Source organism: Dendrobates tinctorius, unplaced genomic scaffold (genome assembly GCF_039654945.1).
Source record: "Dendrobates tinctorius isolate UK_male_01 unplaced genomic scaffold, ASM3965494v1 ptg000049l, whole genome shotgun sequence".
Taxonomy (NCBI): Eukaryota; Metazoa; Chordata; class Amphibia; order Anura; family Dendrobatidae; genus Dendrobates; species Dendrobates tinctorius.
The window spans coordinates 1,186,587-1,209,480 of NW_027361717.1; the positions used below are offsets into that span (position 1 = coordinate 1,186,587).

Sequence of the window (22,894 nt, forward strand, 5' to 3'; positions counted from 1 at the left end):
TGGGGAGAAATTGAATCTCTCTACAGACTTCCGGACACAGTTGGATTCTGTCAGGCCCTGTGTATTTTACACCTCAAAGTAACAGGCTGATTCTGGATGGTGTAAAAAAGGTGTATAGAGGACTGGGGAGAAAAAGGAATCTCTCAACAGACTTCAGGACACAGTTGGATTCTGTCAGGCCCTGGATATATTACACCCCAAAGTAACAGGCTGATTCTGGATGGTGTTAAAAAGGTTTATAGAGGATTGGGATGAAATGGAATCTCTCTACAGACTTCAGGACACAGTTGTATTCTGTCAGGCCCTGGGGTATATTACACCTCAAATTAACAGGCTGATTCTGGATGGTGTAAAAAAGGTGTATAGAGGACTAGGGAGAATTGGAATCTCTCTACAGACTTCAGGACACAGTTGTATTCTGTCAGGCCCTGTGTATATTACACCACAATGTAACAGGCAGAAATTGCCTAGTGTATGACAAACTACAAGGTGTATATAGAATTGGGCAGAATTGGAATCTCCCTAGAGTGTAGGTCTATAAGAACGGACAAACTCCTCTGCTTTTCCTAACAGAGTCACACACAGATAGCTTTAATTTGGCCGTGATAACAGCTGGTACATGGTACTGTGTGAGGAGCGTACATGTACACCGCTGTACGGTGTGTATGTAAAATTGTCAAGCTCCGTGTTTTTGTATACGGACTGACACACGCTGTCTCTCTCTAGTTTTGAATGTAATCAAACAGCAGATATACGAAACTGTTTGGAAAATGGACAAAACTCTAAGGTGTAGGTCTGTAAGAATGGACAAACTCCTCGGCTTTTCCTTACAGAGTCACACACAGATAGCTTCAACTTGGCCGTGATAACAGCCGGTACACGGTACTGTGTGAGGAGGGTACACCGCTGTACGGTGTGTGAAAAAATGAACGCTCAGTACCTCACCAGGACAAAACAATAAAATTTGGATTGCTTTTAAAAAACAGTTTGAACACCAGTGTGCACACAGCAATGCAGGTAGCCTTAAAAGGCAGCCTAATCACCACCAGTGCTGCTGCACAAAAGCAAAAATCTTCACCTTTCACTGCACACTAACTACAGTGAAAAGCGCTATAGGCAAAACCGTTATTTTTTTCTTTTGCTTTTCCTAACGCTCTTCCTACAGAATCAGCAGCAGCAGCAGCTCTCCCTATTCTGAGATCAGCATAAGTAACATGGCGGTCGGCGTGCACACCCTTTTATACCCCCTGTGACGCCACACAAAGCAAGCCAATCACTTGCATGCCCTTCTCAAACATGGTGGTGACCGCTGCCTATGTCATCACATTGCCCACAGTGTCCGTTCTTCTTGATTGGCTGAAAAAGGGCGCTAAAGCATCTTTTGAAACGCGACATTGGCGCTAAAGTCGCCGACCTCGTGGCCAACCTCACGCTAAGGTCGGGTTTTGCTTCATAAAACCCGGCTTTGGCGAAAGTCGGCGACATTTGAATTTTTTCGACCCGTTTCGCTCAACTCTAGTATGAAGCGCTTGGCACCCATTTTTTTTTGCTGATATTAATAACAGAGTTGGTTTTGACTCTGCATTTGTGACTTTGCTACACTATGTGCCTCAGCAGTTGGTGATCCCACTCTTTTAGTTGACTTCTGCGGTGCACTGCTCTCAGCAAGCACAAAGCCATCAGAATTCTTAAGTTACCGTATATACTCTAATATAAGCCAAGATATTCAGCCCATTTTTTTGGGCTGAAAGTCCCCCTCTCAGCTTATATTCGAGTCATATACACCAGGGGGTCAGAGGGGGAGGGGGGACAGGGGTGTCAGGTCATACTTACCGGTCCTGGCACAGTCTCTGCAGCCCCCAGCTTCTCCACAATCTCCCTTCCTTTCTTCAGCAGTCACATGGTACCACTCATTACACTCAAGAATATGCGCATATTCATGAGGTGTACTGAGCGGTACCACGTGACCGCTGAAGGCAGGAAGGGAGATCACAGAGAAGCTGGCGGCTGCAGAGACCGTGTCAGAGACCATACTCCCCCCTCCTGGCATGGTCTCTGCAGACCCCCTGCTTCCCCCATGATCTCAGTGTCCCAGCTGTTCCTGCATTCAGCGGTCACGTGGTACCGCTCATTAAACTCATGAATATGCGCATATTTAATGAGCGGTACCACGTGACCGCTGAATGCAGGAACAGCTTGGATGCCGACATGCTGGAAGCAGCAGGGACTGAAGAGACCGGGTGCCAGGAGGGCAGTGAGTATGACGGGGAGCTGAGCAATACTTACAGCTCCCCTTTCTATCGCTGTCTCCGGGTCCTCTGGCTGTGACATTAGCGGAGGGCACGGTGACGTAGTCAGTGGTGCCCTCTGCTATCGTCACTGCACAGGACCCGGAGACAGCGATGGAATCGGGAATGGTAAATATAGCCAGTGCCGGGGGCCTGAGCCGGCGGCTACACCGGCGCTTGGCCCCCAGCGACAGAGAGGTGAGTATGTGTTTTTTTCTTATAGCAGCAGCGGCAGCAGCATATGGGGGGGTATTTATGTATAGAGCTTCTACTTGGGCCACTATTAACCCTTGTGCAGCATATGGGGGGTGTTTATATATAGAGCATCTACTTGGGCCACTATTAACCCTTGTGCAGCATAATGGGGGGTGTTTATATATGGAGCATCTACTTGGGCCACTATTAACCCTTGTGCAGCATGTGGAGGTATTTATGTATGGAGCTTCTACTTGGGCCACCATTAACCCTTGTGCAGCATATGGGGGTATTTATGTATGGAGCTTCTACTTGGGCCACCATTAACCCCTGTGCATCATATGGGGGATATTTATGTATGGAGCTTCTACTTGGGCCACCATTAACCCCTGTGCGTCATATGGGGGTATTTATGTATGGAGCTTCTACTTGGGCCACCATTAACCCTTGTGCAGCATATGGGGGTATTTATGTATGGAGCATCTACTTGGGACAGCATTAACCCTTGTGCAGCAATATATGGGGGTATTTATCCTTGGAGCATCTTGCTGGGCCACCATTAACCCTTTTGCAGCAATTTATGGGGGTATTTATCTATGGAGCATCTTTTTGGACCACCATTAACCCTTGTGCAGCACCACCCTCGGCTTATACACGAGTCAATAAGTTTTCCCAGTATTTTGTGGCAATATTAGGGGGGTCGGTTAATGAGTATATACGGTATATTGTAATTTGTAGATTTTAATTCAAATTTAAATTGAGTGCGCTAATTTGTTTTTGGAAAGTGGAATTTTCACTTTACTTCTTTCATCTTTTCTTTCGAATTGCAAACTTGAATAATAATCATCATCATTAGGAACAACAACAATGAAAACTGCAGCTGCATTGAGCTCATGGATTTCTTGAATATAAATACTATATTGATAGTTTTTTTATATTCTGCTTCAGTGATTTGCATTGGAAAAATGAAAGCTTGCGAAGTGACAGCTATGTAATTTTGCAGATAGACATGTTAGATCATTTTAAAAGCCTCAAGCAGTGTATTTAAAAATAGCTCTGTGCTTTTGGATGCTAATAGTGTAATATCTAGTAAACCACATTTTCATTAAAATGTCTAGACATCAGAAACAATTGCATTTCGTAGGTTCACAGGATTGAGTGAATTGTCATGTGCAAACAGACTCGGTCTGGGATTGCGCAGCCAGGACTGTGGCAGAAGCATAGCCAGTGGCCTAGGAGCCATTGTGTTATGTCTTCTATTAGTGTTTTCCTGTGAGGCCGATGGCCCTTTGGGTTCTCCAAACAGCATGATTTGCTTGTTTCAGCACCCACTGTGGCAACAAAACTGGATTGTGGGATACATGGGCCCAATGAAGTACCATGCAGTGTCTCGTCTGCTCTGATGTCCATAACCCCTCTCTTCTTCTTCCTCACATAGCGCAAGTCAGCCATGTTAAGAGTCTCACGTGTTTGCATCTTTGATTCAGAATTGTCTTTATTTACCTACTGTGCTTGAGCAAAACTAAAAGAATTCAGCTTTAAAATAAACCTTCTGAAATCTTCATACGTGCCTCCTGCTGTCGAGTTAAGCTATCTGCCAAAGTTCTTCTTTGACTTTCAGGCTCCATATCTCACTATCCACTAATGCGTCAAAAGTGAGACTAGCATCATTTTATAGACAACCATCTTGGCTATCTCTTATATAAATTTGACTTGCAACTATATAGCACATGATTAGTTATGATTATTATGCAAATTGTCTCTTCAGAGAGGAAGAGGACTAGAACTCTAGTGCCACCTATTGGAGGTAGCAATCCTAAAAGTCAATGTTGACCCTTTAACGAGCCTAGTTACATGACTTAGGATAAAAGCCAAGCCAGAATCTCCATTTGCAGACACTGTGTCCATATCCAAGAAGTATCATTTCTCCTCTTAGTTATGATTAGTTATGCAGATTCTTGTCATGTTACTTTTGTTACTTTTTTGCTCCTAAAAATGTAAATGTTGTTTTTAATTTTTTTTGTCAGTATTTTTTAAATCCACCTTTGGCTTTTAACACTGCCAGGATCCTACTGGGCATGCTCTCGATCATATTCAAACATGTCTCAACCAAAATCTGATCCCAGGTCTCCTTTACACGTTCCCAAAATTGGTGCAAACTGGTCAAACTTACTTGGATATGGTATACAGTTCTTCTTAAACTCTACCCAGAAGTGTCCAATTGGGTTGAGGTCTGGGGACTGTGGGGGCCAATCCAGCACATCTACTTACTGTCATTGAATCATTTCTTCGCCAAACTTGATGTATGCTTTGAGTTATGGTCCTGCTGGAACACTGTCCCTGTTTTCATACCCATAGTATTCAAGTATACGAAGTATCTCATCTTGTGCAATACTCAAACATAGCTCAGCATTGGGACCACCATCGATCTTGGTCAAGTATCAAACGGCTTTGGTTGTGAAACAACCCCTATATCATCAGGCTTCTTCCACTGAACTTCAAAGTTCTTGCAATTTCTTAAACTGTTAGCCCATTTTTCCCTTGCTTCTTCCAGATCCATTTGTACCCATCACAGAATAGTCTATTGACTTCTGTCTCATCGCTCCAAATCACCTGTTTTCAGTCTTCTACTGTTCACTTTTCGCACTTTTTTTTGCAAACTTGAGATGATGTTCTTATGGCGATATTAAACTTGAGGCTTCTTCACCTTTCTTTGAGACACCATTCCAGAATTGTGTAATGTGCGTTGCATGTTGTTTGAATGGACATCTGTGATCTCACTATTGCGAAGAATACAAGCGACCGTCACCACTGTGTTTGTCGCCCAAGAAATGGTAGACTTGTGATGCGCTATCTTGTTGACCAAATTTTTTGCCAGGACTTCCACCCCTTGGCTTTTGAATGGATGGATGGATTTGATTTTGCATTTTTTCAAATGTCGTGATATAGTTTGGCTGAGAGACCTCTATTGATGAGCTGGGAGATGCTGTTTATCTCTTCTATGGAAATCTTCAAGACTGCTCCTTGATTTGAGCTAGTAACCTTTTGCTTGGTAGTCAACCTAACAACAGACTAAGCTATTAGGGAATTTGAGAACAGGTTGCATTTTGTAGTATACATGAATAAAAAGATTTTTCCATCACCAGGAACAAAACAGTAACACTGCAGTGACATGACAAGAATTTGCATAACTAATCATATGCTGTATAGTTGCTTCTCTATAAAATGGTGGTAGTCTTACATTCGAAACAGTAGTAGATGGTATGATATGGAGCCTGAAATTCAAGAGTTCAAAACATTGCTACTAGTGATGAGCGAGCACGCTTGGATTAGGTGTTATCTGAGCACACTCGTGTGCGAATAGTGTATCATCAGCATTCTCAAATACTATGCTCGTGTTGACATGGCAGTTCTAAAGCTGTAACACATGTGAGCATTTCTTAACAAACAGGCAATCCCTGTGTAATGATGTGGCTTAACACTCCCTGCTATCCACCCCCACGGTGTCCACAGCCGAAGGAATTATGACACACACCGGTCTCGGGGATAACAGTTGCTTTTACTTCAGCAGGAATGGGAATCATAACTTGAAACAAATTAGGAACAGTCTCTCATGGGTAGTCCATGACAATTACAGTTCACACTAAGATACTGAGATGTAATTGGGGTCTGGAGCTTTAAGAGCACTGGACAGTGTCTTTTGGTATTTTACAAAAGGAGGCAGATGCAGCAATTAGAAGTTACAGACCTGTACTCGGGGTTAACTCCACAGTGTGTCACGGCACATGCACAAGTACTTATAGGTGAATGTAGAAACTGCGGTGAATCCAGTCAGAAAGACTTTAGATGTGGTGAATCCAGTCAGAAAGACTTTAGATGTGGTGATTCCAGTCAGAAAGACTTTAAAATGATGTCTGTACAGGTTATAGAGGGAACCCAGGCTCTTGGGCCTGCAGGAGATCTTGTAGTGAAAACAGCCTGCACGTGTGTTCTGCTCTCCCTGAAGACCTTCCTCAGACTACAGAACATGCTAGATTTGCCTGGAAAACAGCTTCTCCTATTGACCATGTGACTAGGAGCTTGCCAATAGGACACCAAATTCACATCTCAGATCCTTACAAAACAATTATGAGTCATTGTACCATTTCAGTATTAAATGGAGCCAGAACAAAGAGAATGAGAAATGCTTTGCATCTAAAGTGGAGGTGACTAGATATGAAGAATTACAGCTCAAAATAATGTAGAGGGCCAGTTAGAGAGTGAGCAGTAGTGTACAGAAGCTACTCACAATTCAGGATTACTTACAGGGATGGACACACTCTGGACTGGGTCACTACACCTGCATGTGTTGCGGTTGTTGAACAGTCGTGAGACATGCAGCCTCGTTGACACGAGCATAGTATTCGAGCACTCCGAAGATACTCTATTACCATACAAGCGTGCTCAGACAACACCTTATCAGAGCATGCTCGCTAATCACTAATTGTTGACCATTTGCTTGTCAGTGTAAATAAGGAAGCATTGACAGTGCTTTTTCCTCCAGACCCAGTGATCAAGAGATTGATGCATGTAGGGAAGAAACAGTAACTGCTAGATATGAGGAGATCTAGATAGCTTTGCTATGCAGGCAAGAGACTGAATTTTGCCTGTAACTGGGGTTAATATTATAACTCTAGTAACAATGGAAATGATCAATAAACTTATGTATCTGTTATGGCTCGACTCTGTGGCTTGATCCAGTGATCTCTCTGTTGGACCACAGCCTGTGTTGTCTCTGTCCAACTGCTGATAATGCTCTTCTCTTTGCTTATGTGTTGGTATTTTAACTTCATAGTTTCAGATTGTCCGAAAACATCTTGGGAGGGCTACTTTTCTTTCCTTGCACATGCAGTCTTTGCTGGCTATACTCATTTATTTATGTCATCAGAGTTGAGCGAAACGGGTCGAAAAATTTCAAAAGTCGCCGACTTTTGGCAAAGTCGGGTTTCATGAAACGAAACCCGACCCTAGGATGAGGTCGGCCACGAGGTCGGCGACTTACGCGCCAAAGTCGCGTTTCAAAAGTTTGTTTTGCGCTCTTTTTCAGCCAATAAGGATCCACGGACACTGTGGGCAACGTGATGACATAGGCACGGGTCACCACCATCTTTCAGAAGGGCATGCAAGTGCTTGGCTTGCTTTGGTGGGCATCACAGGGGGTATAAAAGGGCGTGCACGCCGACCGCCATCTTACTTCTGCCGATCTTAGCATAGGGAGAGGTTGCTGCTGATTCTGTAGGGAGAGTGTTAGGCAGGGAAGAAGAAAAAAAAAATGCTTCTGCTGCTAGCAATTGTGCCTGTACAACACACCAGTCACTGTGTGTGCAGTGCAAGGGGAGGCTATATTGTGGTGTATCAGTGGTGTTGGTTGTTGGGCTGCCTTCTAAGGCTTCCTGACAGCTGCATTGCTGTTTACCCACTGCTCTGCAAACTGCTTTTTTAAAAGCAATCCCAATTTTTTTTTTTTGTCCTGCTGAGGTACTGAGCTGCAAACTGCTTTTTTAAAAGCAATCCCAATTTTTTTTTTTGTCCTGCTGAGGTACTGAGCGTGCATTTTTTCACACCATACAGCGGTGTACGCTCCTCACACAGTACCGTGTAATGGCTGTTATCACAGCCACAGTGAAGCTATCTGTGTCACTCTGTGAGAATAAGTCGAGGACATGTTCCGTTCTTACAGACCTGCACTCTAGGGAGATTCCTACTCTGCCCAATTCTACATACACCTTGTAGTTTGTGATACACTAGCCAATTTCTGCCTGTGACATAGCGCTGTGATATTCAGTGGGCCTCACACAATCCAAAAGTGTCCAGTGTCCACAAGTGTCTGCAGAAATTCAAAATCTCCCTTATCCTCTAGTCACTTTGGTCACAGCTGTGCCATCGAACCTGTGACATAGCGCTCAGATATTCAGTGGGTCTCACACAATCCAAAAGTGTCCAGTGTCTGCAGAAATTCAAAATCTCACTTATCCTCTAGTCACTTTGGTCACAGCTGTGCCATCGAGCCTGTGACATAGCGCTCAGATATTCAGTGGGCCTCACACAATCCAAAAGTGTCCAGTGTCCACAAGTGTCTGCAGAAATTCAAAATCTCACTTATCCTCTAGTCACTTTGGTCACAGCTGTGCCATCGAGCCTGTGACATAGCGCTCAGATATTCAGTGGGTCTCACACAATCCAAAAGTGTCCAGTGTCCACAAGTGTCTGCAGAAATTCAAAATCTCACTTATCCTCTAGTCACTTTGGTCACAGCTGTGCCATCGAGCCTGTGACATAGCGCTCAGATACTCAGTGGGCCTCACACAATCCAAAAGTGTCCAGTGTCCACAAGTGTCTGCAGAAATTCAAAATCTCACTTATCCTCTAGTCACTTTGGTCACAGCTGTGCCATTGAGCCTGTGACATAGTGCTCAGATATTCAGTGGGCCTCACACAATCCAAAAGTGTCCAGTGTCCACAAGTGTCTGCAGAAATTCAAAATCTCACTTATCCTCTAGTCACTTTGGTCACAGCTGTGCCATCGAGCCTGTGACATAGCGCTCAGATATTTAGTGGGCCTCACACAATCCAAAAGTGTCCAGTGTCCACAAGTGTCTGCAGAAATTCAAAATCTCACTTATCCTCTAGTCACTTTGGTCACAGCTGTGCCATCGAGCCTGTGACATAGCGCTCAGATATTCAGTGGGCCTCACACAATCCAAAAGTGTCCAGTGTCCACTAGTGTGAGCAGAAATTCAAAATCTCATTTATCCTCTAGTCACTTTGGTCACAGCTGTGCCATCGAGCCTGTGACATAGCGCTCAGATATTCAGTGGGCCTCACACAATCCAAAAGTGTCCAGTGTCCACTAGTGTGAGCAGAAATTCAAAATCTCCCCTGTCCTATAGACACCTTGTACCTTGTTTTACATTACTATATAGTTTGTTGGATTTTGTCTACATTTCTACCAAAAATGAGGAAGGCTGGTGGAAGAGGCCGTGGAATTGGGCGGAGTTTGGCAGCTGGTAATGATGGTGTTGGTGGTGGATCTGATGGTAGTGGCAAGAGCAAAATAGGACCGAATGCAGGGGGTGTTGAGCCTGCGTCATCGTCTGGCTCCATAAGGCTTCGAAGGCTTAGTTTTTTAGGAGTTGGCAAACTGCTTTTAAAGCCAGAGCATCAGGAAAAAGTTTTGTCTTACATTGCTGACTCAGCCTCCAGCTCTATCGCCTCCTCTTCTTCAGTTGTAAAAAGAAAAAGCACTGAGTCGTCATTGGAGGCTCATGTTCATGAACCACACCTTTCCTTGTGTCCTTCACCCCAACCAAGATTAAAGGATGACGCAGGCCATACTACTGATTACTCCATGGAGCTGTTTTCACATACCATGCCTGGATTATCAAGTGAAATGGTGAATTACACAGGCCAAGATGAATCTGACATGGAGTGCACTGATGCACAGCCGCTGATGGATGATTCTGCTGATACATTCACTCAGAGCACTACATTGTCCTCGCAGTGTACAGAGCCAGATTCTGACCCTGATGAGACTCAGGTGCCCCTTCCCGCACACTATACCACCATACACGGTGACACAGAGGAAGGTGCACATGACATTGAAGAGGAGGTGATGGATGACCCAGTTGTTGACCCAGATTGGCATCCATTGGGGGAAGAGGGTGCTGCTTCCAATAGCTCAGATGAGGAGCATCCACAGCAGACATCGACATCGCAACAGCTGTTATCTGGCAGGCCCGGAGCACTCCAAAGACAGGTTCCAAAAATCAAAAGAGTTGCTGGACAGCTTGTCCAGAGGGTCAAGAGATCCAGCGTGCTAGTCCGCAAAATGTCTGCCAAAGTAGGAAGAGTGCAGTGTGGCACTTTTTTGAACAAAATCCTCATGATCAGGCCAAGGTTATCTGTAAGAAGTGCGCAAAGACCTTTAGCCGAGGGAAAAATCTGAAAAATTTGAATACCAGTTGCATGCTTAGACATTTAAACACCATGCACTTGCAAGCGTGGACACAACACCAAACCTCAAGTGCCACATGTGCAACTGATCACAACGAAGGTAGTCAGCAAAGCTACATTGTTTCCCCCACTGTAAGCCCACCGGTTAGCACAGCAGCAAATGTTGAGGTGTCGTTGCAAGGCCACAGCAGTCAGAGAATCCCACTGTTATATCAACGAAAGACTGATTCTAGGCCATCAGAAAGAACACCAACTCCATCACCATCATCAACCCTCTCTCAGTCCGCCCTGTCCACCGCTAGTTCCACCATATGCAGCTCTCAAGTCCAGCTCACCCTCCCAGACACTATGAGTAGGTCAAGAAAGTACTCAGTCTCTCATCCGCGTACACTGGGTTTGAACGCCCACATTGCCAAACTAATCTCGTTTGAGATGATGCCCTTTCGGTTGGTGGAAAGCACAGCTTTCCGCGAACTCATGGCCTATGCAGTACCACGCTATGACCTACCCAGTCGCCACTTCTTCTCTCGCAAAGCCATCCCAGCCCTCCACCATCATGTGAAAGACCGCATTGTCCATGCACTCAAGCAGTCAGTGAGCGGAAAGGTGCACCTCACAACTGATGCATGGTCCAGTCGGCATGGCCAGGGCCGTTACGTGTCCATCACTGCGCACTGGGTTAATGTGGTGGATGCAGGGTCCACAGGGGACAGAGGTGGTGGGACAGTGCTGCCTAGCCCACGGTATAGGAAACAGTTGGCTGTAGGCGCTCGACCCTCCTCCTCCTCCTCCTCCAGAAGCGAAAGCTCGTCCACAGAGCGCAGTCGTACGAGCACTCCATCTGCAGCTGCCACTGTTGCACACGATGTGTCCCCCTATCGAGCAGCTAGTGGAAAGCGTCAGCAGGCTGTGTTGCCGATGATGTGTTTGGGCGACAGTCACACCGCCGAGGTGCTGGCCGAGTACTTGAAGCGACAAACTGAGTCATGGCTGGGCAGTGTACATCTTGAGGCAGGCAAGGTAGTTAGTGATAACGGCCAGAATTTTGTGGCAGCCATAGCCCTTTCAAAACTCAGCCACATACCTTGCTTGGCTCACACCTTGAACCTGGTGGTGCAGGGCTTCCTCAAAAATTATCCGGAGTTAACAGCCCTGCTCCACAAGGTGCAAAGACTGTGCGCGCACATCCGCCGGTCGCCTGTACACTCCGTTCGTATGCAGAAGCTGCAGCGATTGCTCCACCTTCCCAACCACCGCCTCATTATCGACATTGCAACAAGGTGGAACTCCACCCTGCACATGGTGGAGCGGCTGTGCGAGCAGAGGCAGGCCATAATGCATTTGTGGGAGGATACACGGCCAGGCACTTTGAGAGCAGACATGGAGTTGACAGGTGTGCAGTGGTCGAAGCTGAAAGACCTCTGTAAAGTCCTTCAGTGTTTTGAGGAATGCACATGGCTGGTAAGCGCAGACGACGCCATCCTAAGCATGAGCACTTATGCGTCTGCTCATGCAAACTTTGACGCACCTTAAGGAGCAGGCTTCTGCAGCCAATGTTGATGAGGAGGAAGAGGAGGAGGGAATCCTTGATGACATTCAGCCATTGTCTGCTCAGGGACCTCTCCTGGACGAGGTGGAGGAAGAAGAGGAGGAGGAGGAGGAGGATGATGGGGATGATTACTTGTGGGAGGAGGATGCATCTCGTGGGGCAAGTGAAAATGTTGGCATGGCAAGGTCTGGTACAGGGTTTGTGCGTGACTGGAGGGATGTGGATTTGCCAGAAAGTGCTCCTCCAACCAGCACTCGCAGTGCATCATTGACACCGGGAACATTGTCCCACATGTCAGATTATGCCTTGCAGATCCTAAAAAGGGACCCCCGCATTGCCAAAATGATGAACGATGACGACTACTGGTTGGCCAGCATCCTGGATCCACGCTATAAAGGCAAATTACAAAACATCATGCCACAGGAGAACCTTGAACTAATATTGGCTAATAAACAAGCAACTCTGGTAAATCGGTTGCTTGAGGCATTCCCAGCACACAGCAGCGGTGATGGTTCTCACACGAGCCGTACGGGCCGGGGGCAGCTTGGCAGAGGTGTTCGTGGTGCACACAGCAGAAGTGGCGTTGGAGACAGGGGTTTCATGACAATGTTGTGGACTGATTTTTCAAGTACCGCTCACACAACTGGTAATACTGCATCGATGGAAAGTGACAGGAGACAGCAGTTGTCAACTATGGTTACAAACTACTTTTCCTCCCATATCGATGTTCTCCCACACAGGTCATTCCCCTTTGACTATTGGGTCGCTAAACTGGACACCTGGCCTGAATTGGCACAATATGCCTTACAGGAGCTCGCTTGCCCAGCTGCAAGTGTGCTATCGGAAAGAGTCTTCAGTGCAGCTGGATCAATCCTGACAGAAAAAAGGACCCGTCTGTCAACCCAAAATGTGGATGATCTAACCTTCATTAAAATGAACCACGCATGGGTTTCCAAGGATTTTGTCCCACCTTCCCCTGATGACACATAGGGTGACAGAAAAATGGCTTGCTTTGGTCCACCTCTTCCTGGGACTTGACCTATTCCACCTTTTGCATCAGCTGAATGTCCAACATCAACATATGCCACTTTCTAAAACTCCCTAACTGTGCTGCCCCCCCCATGGCCGGTGTCACCACCTAGCGCACGACACCGTGCGAGTGCCATTGCCCTGGACAGGTGGGTAGGCCGACTCTTGGGCGCGGGCACTGGCACAGGGTCCCTCATAGTGCAATCAAGTGTCTCTGACGGTGGTGGTGCACACCCGCCGTCAGACACACCGCCGTACTATGAGGGGCCCAGTGCCAGTACCGACACCCACGAGTGGGCCCCCCTTGCTTGGGCAGGGCCCCAGCATTTGCAATCTTTACCTCTCCCTGCTCCTCCGCTGTGTAGTCTGGGCCGTCAAATCCATACTGTGCCTAACACCGTTTGAGCCTGCCTCCTGATGTATAGACATATATTTTGAATGTGTACGCTATCCAAACTTGTTATCTGGGGATACGGTATCCTTTCTCACCTTTGTGCAATCACGTGCAATCCATACTGGGCCTAACACCGTCTGAGCCTGCCTCCTGATGTATAGACATATATTTTGAATGTGTATGCTATCTATACATGTTATCTGGGGATACGGTACCCTTTCTAACCTTTGTGCAATCACGTGCAGTCCATACTGGGCCTAACACCGTCTGAGCCTGCCTCCTGATGTATAGACATATATTTTGAATGTGTACGCTATCCATACATGTTATCTGGGGATACGGTACCCTTTCTAACCTTTGTGCAATCACGTGCAATCCATACTGGGCCTAACACCGTCTGAGCCTGCCTCCTGATGTATAGACATATATTTTGAATGTGTACGCTATCCATACATGTTATCTGGGGATACGGTACCCTTTCTAACCTTTGTGCAATCACGTGCAATCCATACTGGGCCTAACACCGTCTGAGCCTGCCTCCTGATGTATAGACATATATTTTGAATGTGTACGCTATCCATACATGTTATCTGGGGATACGGTACCCTTTCTAACCTTTGTGCAATCACGTGCAATCCATACTGGGCCTAACACCGTCTGAGCCTGCCTCCTGATGTATAGACATATATTTTGAATGTGTACGCTATCCATACATGTTATCTGGGGATATGGTACCCTTTCTCACTTTTGTGCAATCACGTGTAATCCATACTGGGCATGAGAACGGCTGGCGAGCTATTAAGCAAGCTACAGCACCTGTGGTTTGCATACGTAAATTTTTCATTTTTTCAGGAATGACGGTTAGGCCTAATTCCGGAACTGCGGTTGACCTGCACTTACTGGGAAATCATTGTTCGCGGGTAATAATTGTAATCTGTGATCCCCATCACTAACGTTGTTCAGCGGGTTATCTGCACCTGTAAGCGACAAACGCTGGCCTTTTCAGTGTAGCGCACAAGCAGCCACGGACATGTAAGGGCATGACACACCAGTTATTGGCCAATCTCATGTGCCAGAGCCTCACGTGTCCCTCTAGTAAGCCGGACTCGGACCGCGGGGCATGACGGAGTCTCGTTCGTTAACGGAATTAAGCTTGCAATGTGTGCATCTGTTCTGTAGCTGGCATGGTTGAGGTTTCCCAGTGGAGTCGAATTTAACCATAGGCTCCACTCCTGGTGGTGCCCTTCTGGACATTCCTTTAAGGTTCAGCTTTGCAACCATACTGCCCACGTAAAACAAACACTTTGCCTTCATGAACGCTGTTTGGAGGGTCATGACTCGTGGGAATAACGCCGCCCAATCAGTTAACCTGCTAGAGAGATCGTTTGTTGCTCCCAAGCATGACATCACACTCCCTAGGAAGAAGGTAATGCCACTGTGGCGACCGTACTCCTGGGGGTGACACAATTGCACTGATGCCCAGCCACTGCTCGATGAATCTGCTGTTACATTGACCCAGACCACTACATTCCCCTCGCACGCTACACGGCCTGAATCTGACCCTGATGAAACTCAGGTTACCCTTCCCATATACAGTTCCATCTTACACGGTGACAAAGAGGAAGCTGCAGATGAAAGTGCAGGTTCGGCCCACCCGCCATCAGACACACCACCGTACTATCAGGGGCCCTGTGCCAGTGCCGTCACCAACGAGTGGGCCCCCCCTGCTTGCTCAGGATCACAGCACTTGCAAAGTTGAAATACTGTGCAGTGAGATGGAAGATGGGGACGACGAAGAGTCCAGACAAGTACAGGGATTCCCTAGCGAGGAGACTTATTTGATTGTTTTCAATGTTGGGACAGCAATTTTTGGGGAGCACTATACTCTGGAGAATGATAGATGGGGCCCACCATACACTGGAACATGCCAAAGGTGGACATCAGACACTGGAGCAGCATTTACAGGGCCCATTATACATTAGAGCAGTAGAAATGGGGCCCATTATGTTTGGAGCATTATTTGGGCCCATAAGACAGTGGAGCTTCATCCATGGGGACCAACATATACTGTAGCATTATGTGGAGCTCATCATATACTGTTTCAAACATTATATGGGACCAATGATTCTGTATGGAGAAATAGATGGGCCTCGTCATGAGATGTAAAAAGTGAAGTATTTTTCATTGTACTAAACCGCTATTTCTCTGCCGTATCGGAGCATGATGAGTTGTGGTATGTGTTAAAGGGGCGCTCTTTCGCCCAGGGCACATGAAAACCTGGAGCCAGCCCTCCCCCCCCACAACTGTAGCCAAATAACCCCCATTTTTCAGTGCGTAACTTGTATTGTGAAGTTAATTAAGGTTGACAAGCTTAAGTAAGAAGAATTGATGCTTTTGGCATTCAAATGGGCACTGTAGGTGTGTTTCCTGTCCTCCTCTCACTGCCCACTTTTATTCCCCATTGACTTACATTGGGTTTCGTGTTTCGGGACGACCCCGACTTTTCCCTATAATCGGCCGATCTTGCTCGACCCGACTTTTGGAAAAGTCGAGTTTCACGAAACGAAACGCGACCCTAAAAAACCAAAAGTCGCTCAACTCTAGTCATCAGCAATTACATAATTTAAATGCTGTCATCAGAGAATGACAGCGGTATTGTAGAATAATACTATTATGAAAATAATGTGGGTAGTTGCAGAAATGATATTTGGGTATTTAAGTTTCACATTCATTTTACAATTTACTTTGTTTATTACAGTGTTTCATAATTTTTTTATTATATAAATGTACGTTTTTGATGCTAAAATAATTTTTGCAATTGTGCTTCATTAAAAATGTTGCATCGTTTGGTTCTTACAGACTCTTTACCTGCATATTTGATGTAGTCTATGGTCACAAATCAGCTAAGAAGTACCCAGGAAAAAGACAGATACAAGATCTACCAACTCTCCCATAAGATTATCAGAACGAGTTCCCTTAAGAATTTTCAGTTAACTCATTGTGCAGCTAGTATTAGACAGAACAACACAGAGATTATAGTCAGATGAATCAAAATTTGTAATGAAACATAATTAAAAAATACGGTAGATCTTTAGTCCCAAGCATATACATTTACATAAAAAAAGAAAAGTCCCCTAAGATGGACAAATCCTTTAAAACAAAGACAGTCTACAATGGAATATCTTACTGGTGGAGTCTTGAAGATATAGAAAGCTGAACCCTTTAGTACCAGGAACTTGAATTTATAAATGTGTGATCCATCTGATCCTTGTACTTTTTCACTCACCCATCCCATGTGTAGGATCTGTAATGAGAATCAAAAATGTGGTCATGCCAAGAAGATAATTCTGCATGCAGCCAAATAAAAGGTAATATAGTATCTACATAATATTGTGCATGTCAGTTATCAAAAGGGAATATGATGCAGAAAGGAGTTGCATACAAAGAATAGTAAAGGTGCTAGAACAAATATAATTCTGGGATCCTAATATGGTGCATGCAGTAATGCAGGATAAGGATACATTGCCTTGGTTGGTTGATATACAGATTCTTGCAATCCTATAAAAGGGGATACAGACTGTCCTGACCATGCTTTAATTATTGACTACCTATCATCAAATGTATATTTTTTATTAAAAAAAAAATCATAGCCAGATAGAAAATATTTTTTATATATGTCTGAAAATGAATAAAATTAACAATTATTATGTTATAAAGAACCCAATGCTTCATCAGTAGTCAGGTCAGAACCTCTGGGTTGTGGGACACAGCATGTTTGGCAGCTTCCCATAAACACCTATGATAGCATTTATAGAATTTGAAGTCAGAATGCTAGATCCTGCACATTTTCATAAAATCGGCTTCTGTAGCCATGACTAGACCTCCAGTGACGTCACCATGTCGTAGGTCAAAGCTCCTCATGATGTTGCAAGAGGCTTAGTAGGCTGGAGGTGCAGGGAGGTAGTGTGCAAGCGGAGGACGAGTTGTGGAGAAACGACACCAGGACAGGATAAGGATGAGATACGTATAGCTTTTTTTATTCTTTAACTCTTCCTTTTATTATGGTTTGGGGTCTCGAGACCAGAGATGGCTCGGCTCGGTGAACTTCCTGATCTTTGTTTGACGAACAGTTTGTCGAACTTATCTGAACCCCATTGAATTCAAAGGGAGGCAATACCAAATGCATAGACAACACCTTCGGAGGGGGGCAAATAGTATAATTGCCCAGCATGGATGCATGGGACAGGGACTGGGACAGGGTTTGGACCAGCATTTCTAGCTGCTGATCTTAGATGTCTGCCAAATTCAGGCAGCATGCATGAAGAAGACCCAACTTGGAGTCCAAACATTTCCAAAAATTAGAGTCAGACACCTGGAAAAGTGGCATCATTTGACCCACAGTAGAAATTTTATAATAGCGCAGCAGCAGTCAGGCATGGGCCGTGCATGAGACAGGGTCTCGTCTAGCATTTACAGCTTTGAAAATAAGTTGAAATTACGAAGTGGGTGAAAGACCAGTGTAAGCCTGCTGTGCTGGTGGGAGCACAGATACCTCATGCAACAACTGAAACTGCTATTCTGCTCAGCCACAATCAGGTGGCACAAAGATCAGCTTCGTAGACTACTATCGTTACAAACATTTAAGGGTAGTAACACAGGCAGGCAATTCTACTCTACCGTACCACATAAAAATGAAAGATTTCCCTGTGCACTCAAAAGTGATTTTTGGGACCCCTTTAAAATTGCTGGATTTTCATGCTCTGCTAGGAAAAGGATCTGGCTGTATTGTGCAGTGTCAAAAAGCAAATGGAGAAAAAAAAGGGCTCTGGATTGCTTGGTAATGAAATAATTTCTATTAACCTGGCAAAATAAATTTTCCTAGCCAATTACACCTGGGGCTAGGTACAGTATATACGGTCAATATATGCTATAGGTAGCAGCAGCAGACAGTAATGGAATGGACCCTCTTGATGTATGCAGTGATATCTATATACACACATACAGTGCCTGCAGGCCTTGCACTAATATGTACAGCGTACACTACCCTGCCTACCTAACACTGCAACCTATATACTAAGGAATTAGTCTTTAGAAGGACTGTTGGTTTAGCTGGATTTGACTACTTTAGGATGGTAGACCCCATAATGACTAATAAATCCTCAAATCTGACCCTATCTCGGCAACAGCTCTCCCTACACTATCTCAATCCAGAGCTCTTATACCCCTGATGATGCTGTGCGGCCAGCCAATCACTGCAAGACCACAATAAAGATGGCAGAGGCATTACAGTGCCTGGAAGACAATCCCTGCATATTGGGTATCTAAAGACCATCAAAAATGCAGGGTGGAGACCCGAGTTCCCACCGAGTTCCCACCGAGTAATCCTGGAAATGCTCGGTGCTCGCTTAGTACACCGAGTACAGTGATACTCGGGCGAGTAACGAGTAGCAGCGAGCACATTCGCTCATCACTAACCACCTACACTTTGTTAATTTTTTTATGAGCCACTCCACTTGGTGCCTTCAAGAGTGTATGGATTACCCTGCTTGTAATTTTTGACAAGTTTTGCACTGTGTGTAGTGACATTATAAGTGTAGGAATACCACAACTACACTTTATTCAAGACATTTGCATGAGGTACTACAGTTGGTGCCTTCAAGGGTGTATAGATGACCCTGCTTGTAATTTTTTACAGGCTATGGCAGTCTTTGCCCTTAATGCATAGCCTTTGTGAGTCTAGGAGTACCACTATATGATGATTTGAACAAAATTTGAACAGAATGTTTATGAAGTCCTTCTTTATGTCTAATACAGGGTGTATTTGAGTACCTCTTCCATCAAATATTTGGCAGTTCTTGCATTCTTCATAAATTACACTGAAATTCAATTGTTTCAATAAAAATTAAAATTTTGGTTTGCTTAAATTAATTTTTTAAATACGTTTTAAATTTTGTCTTATATACAAAGTCATGATATAAGAAATCATGCTTCTTAATATTTTTTTCCTGTAAACGCCAATTTCTCATCTATTTTGAGTGTTTTATTGTCAATCCTTAAAGTTGAGTAAAAGTGTGACACCATTGTTCTCAGTACCAATATAGGAGCCAGAGATTCTTCCAGGGGTCTTCCCCATGACGTTCTCCTTCCATTCAGCACTTTTTCCTCCATTTCAACATTTTCTCTGCCCCCCAGCCCTCCTTGTAGGGTTTACCAGAAAAATGCTTGGATTTTCCATTGACTCCCAATATACTCGTTACTTGAAAAGAGCGTTAGGAATTGCTCAGTTCGAATAAAGAGTACTCGAACATTTTAGGTCTCGCTAATCCCTAATGGCAATATAAACCCAATTTATCTTTACAAAATTCAATTTTTTTTTTACCCAATACATTTATAAAACTGTATATGTTTGGTATGCTAGTATTTCACAATTAAGGCTGTAAAACTTAAATTCGAAATAATTTTTAAGTATATTATACGGTAAAATGAACAAAGTAATTTAAAACTGTATGTTGACGGCAATGTCGAGAAAAAAGAAATAATTATGGCTCTTGGAAAAAGAAGAGGAAAAAATGCAAAAATAAAAGTTGGATGATTTTTTCAGTGGTTAGATTTAATTTGTGGAAATATATATTGATTTTATCGGTGCTAAATTTGGATTTCGGTTGTATTACATCCAATTTGACGAACTGTGACAAAGATTAAGGTTTGTAAAATGTAATCAGTTGACAGAATATTCTTTTTTTGAATTCCTGTTTTTTGGATTTTTTTTTGCTGTGAGAATTTTTCACACGTCCGGCTAAATCTAATAAAAAATGCATTAGATGAGAAGTAAGTGCTTGAAGTGCACAAATTCTATCTGGGCTAATGTGCTGTGGATATATCACAATTTGATTTGTGAAGATTCAGTGAAATTATTTATCAAAGATAAACCGCAAGAATGTTTCGCGGTGAAGCTTTTATCACTTCTTAAAAGCTTTCTTCTTCTCACATCGATAGTCTCAAAGTTATTTAAAGCTCCTTCTTCTCTCCTAAATATTATTTCAGATGCCAAATTTTAAAGCGACCAATGTTCCGTGTGCATTATGGGATCCTTAAATAGACTTCACAGTTATTACTTTCCTATTTAACTTGTTGTGATGCATGTCAAAACTGTCTCCAAATTGTCATTCTCTGCATAACATTACGCTTATTCTAATACCGCTCACTACATATACACTGTGCTATGATATGAATAAATACATTTTTATCACTGCACCTTCTAGATGGTGTGATTGTCAGATTCCTACCCATGTGCTCAGTATTCTGTATTGAGGATCTCAAAAGCGTCCAGGTGTTTTCCTGTTGCACAGCATCTACTTAGCGCAAGCTGTCAGATCTCTGAATATTTTTAAATCACTGATCAGGGACACAGTATATACACAATCCCTACCTTGTCAGCAGTAGAATTGGACTATTGGTAAATAACACATTGGCACTAAGAAGTATTAGAAGTAGGTTTTCTGTGATGACACGTTGATGGTGTGGAAGGCACGTCTGTGTCATCCTAATGCTTAGCAGAACAAAAGTGTAGGAATGGTTGCTAGAATGCTGGGGACTATTCACTGCTATACCTGTCACATGTCCGCCAGAACCTGCTCCTGCGACGTCTGCTTCTGTCGCCAGGTGCCACCGTGTTGACTCTATGGGCGTCGCTGATGATAGATGAGATGTCAGACTCAGAAACCCTGGACAACCCAGGCTCTGTCAAGCCACTAAAGTTAGGGTTGCAGAAACCAGCAGTGGCGTCGAGTCTGACAGTATGTGTGAGTGCACTGTCCAACTGATGTTATCAGCTCTCTGCTCCAGCCAATTGGAAAGCACCACACCCTTCTGAAGCTTCCAGCTTACTGCTGAAAACTGCCAGGTATAGCCTTGTTTTCCTCTGGCTTTCTTCAGTTCAGTTCCTGTGTAGTGTGTTGTTTCCTGCTTTTTGAGTACAACTTGTTTTTGACTATTCTTGCATCTACCGATATTATACTTTTTCCTGGTTCTGACCTGGTTACCTGACTACTTCTGCCAGCCTGCACCACCACACAACAGCCTATTCTTTGACCATATCCCACGGGCTCCTATTAAGTTCAGATCCCTGTATAGGAGTTAAAGGGTGAAGTCCAGGGCTACCTTTGGGACCTGGTAAGTGGAGGGGCTTGTGCTAAGCCTATTCATGGTAGCCATTTTAGACCACTGACAGAGCCACCTTACATCTATACAGGTATAACTTGGATAATTTTTCCCCAAAAATGTGATTTCAGGTGAGCTAATTTATACAACTTTCAATGCTGGAAAGCTTGTAATTACTCAGAAAATACATGTGGGTGAGAGGAGAGAGTCCTGCTGAAAATTAGAGCTTACTCTCTACGAGAGAGAGAGGGGAGAGAGAAAGACAGAGAGGGGACCCTGCTGAGCATAAGAGCTTAAACTCTACAGGAGAGACGATCTTAATTTCCATAAGAGCTTACACTCTACAGGAAAGAGAGCGGACACCACTGATTATAACGGCTTACTCTCTACAGAAGAGAGAGAGGACTCTCCTGACCATAAGAGGTTACACTTTGCTGGAGAGAGAGAGAAAGAACCCCTCTAATCATAAGATGTTCTACTCTACAGAAAAGAGAGACAAACTTGCTGACCATTTTTGCTTACAGTCTACAGGAGAAAGAGACTTACCCAGTGACTCTGGAGATGGAAAACCACTCTGTCATACATACAGTGCTCTATTGTGAACTTCTGGTCTGTGATAGCCCAGGTATTGACCACCACTGTGTAAGGTATGATAATCCATGAGATGTCATAGCTGCAGAGAATTATGGGAAGGTTTTGCGGTCATGCACAATGACCACTATTCTCTAATGTTTCAGCACCATGGGAAATGGTGGCATGCAAGTTTCTTTGCAAACCTCAAATTGAATCTCAAAATGTTCCCAAATTTCAGGTAATTTGATTCTAATCCAATGCTCCACAGATTGATCCACTCATCTCTATTACCAGGCCTCAACTAATTCTCTAAAAACTTTACTTGATAATCTTTTGAAGAATTGTTTAGGTGAAACTCTTTATATTTAAAACTTTGTGAAACCTTGCCTCACTCATTTCTACAACAGTGGTTTCCACTTTCGGTCTCGCCTCCAGAATAGATGAAAGACCTTTCCACATTTGTCGTATGGATAGTCGCTTCCATTTTGTAATGGTATATTTCAATGCTATCAATCAAGGTGTCCATAAGTTCCTTGACAGTCTTTCTCAGTAGATGTCTTTCTGCAATACAAATGTCCTCATCTTGCCATGTTAAGAACTATCTAATCCCATTTCAATATGTGTGGAGTGCAACAGATCTCGGTCAAATGTGTTTGAAACTTCACTTGAATGATGCAAGGAATCGTTGGTATAAAAAAGTGAACATTTTAGTTG

The 22,894-nt window shown here is 44.1% G+C and overlaps 1 protein-coding gene across 1 annotated transcript in view; it reads right to left on the reverse strand.

The window, feature by feature from the left end:
• Nucleotides 1-22,894, reverse strand: part of SNTG2 (syntrophin gamma 2) — a 977,025-nt gene that overhangs the window by 249,062 nt on the left and 705,069 nt on the right. Inside the window, exon 12 of the mRNA XM_073576436.1 lies at nucleotides 16,635-16,751. Coding sequence (XP_073432537.1) covers nucleotides 16,635-16,751 — 117 coding nt within the window. The remainder of the gene's footprint in view (nucleotides 1-16,634; nucleotides 16,752-22,894) is intronic.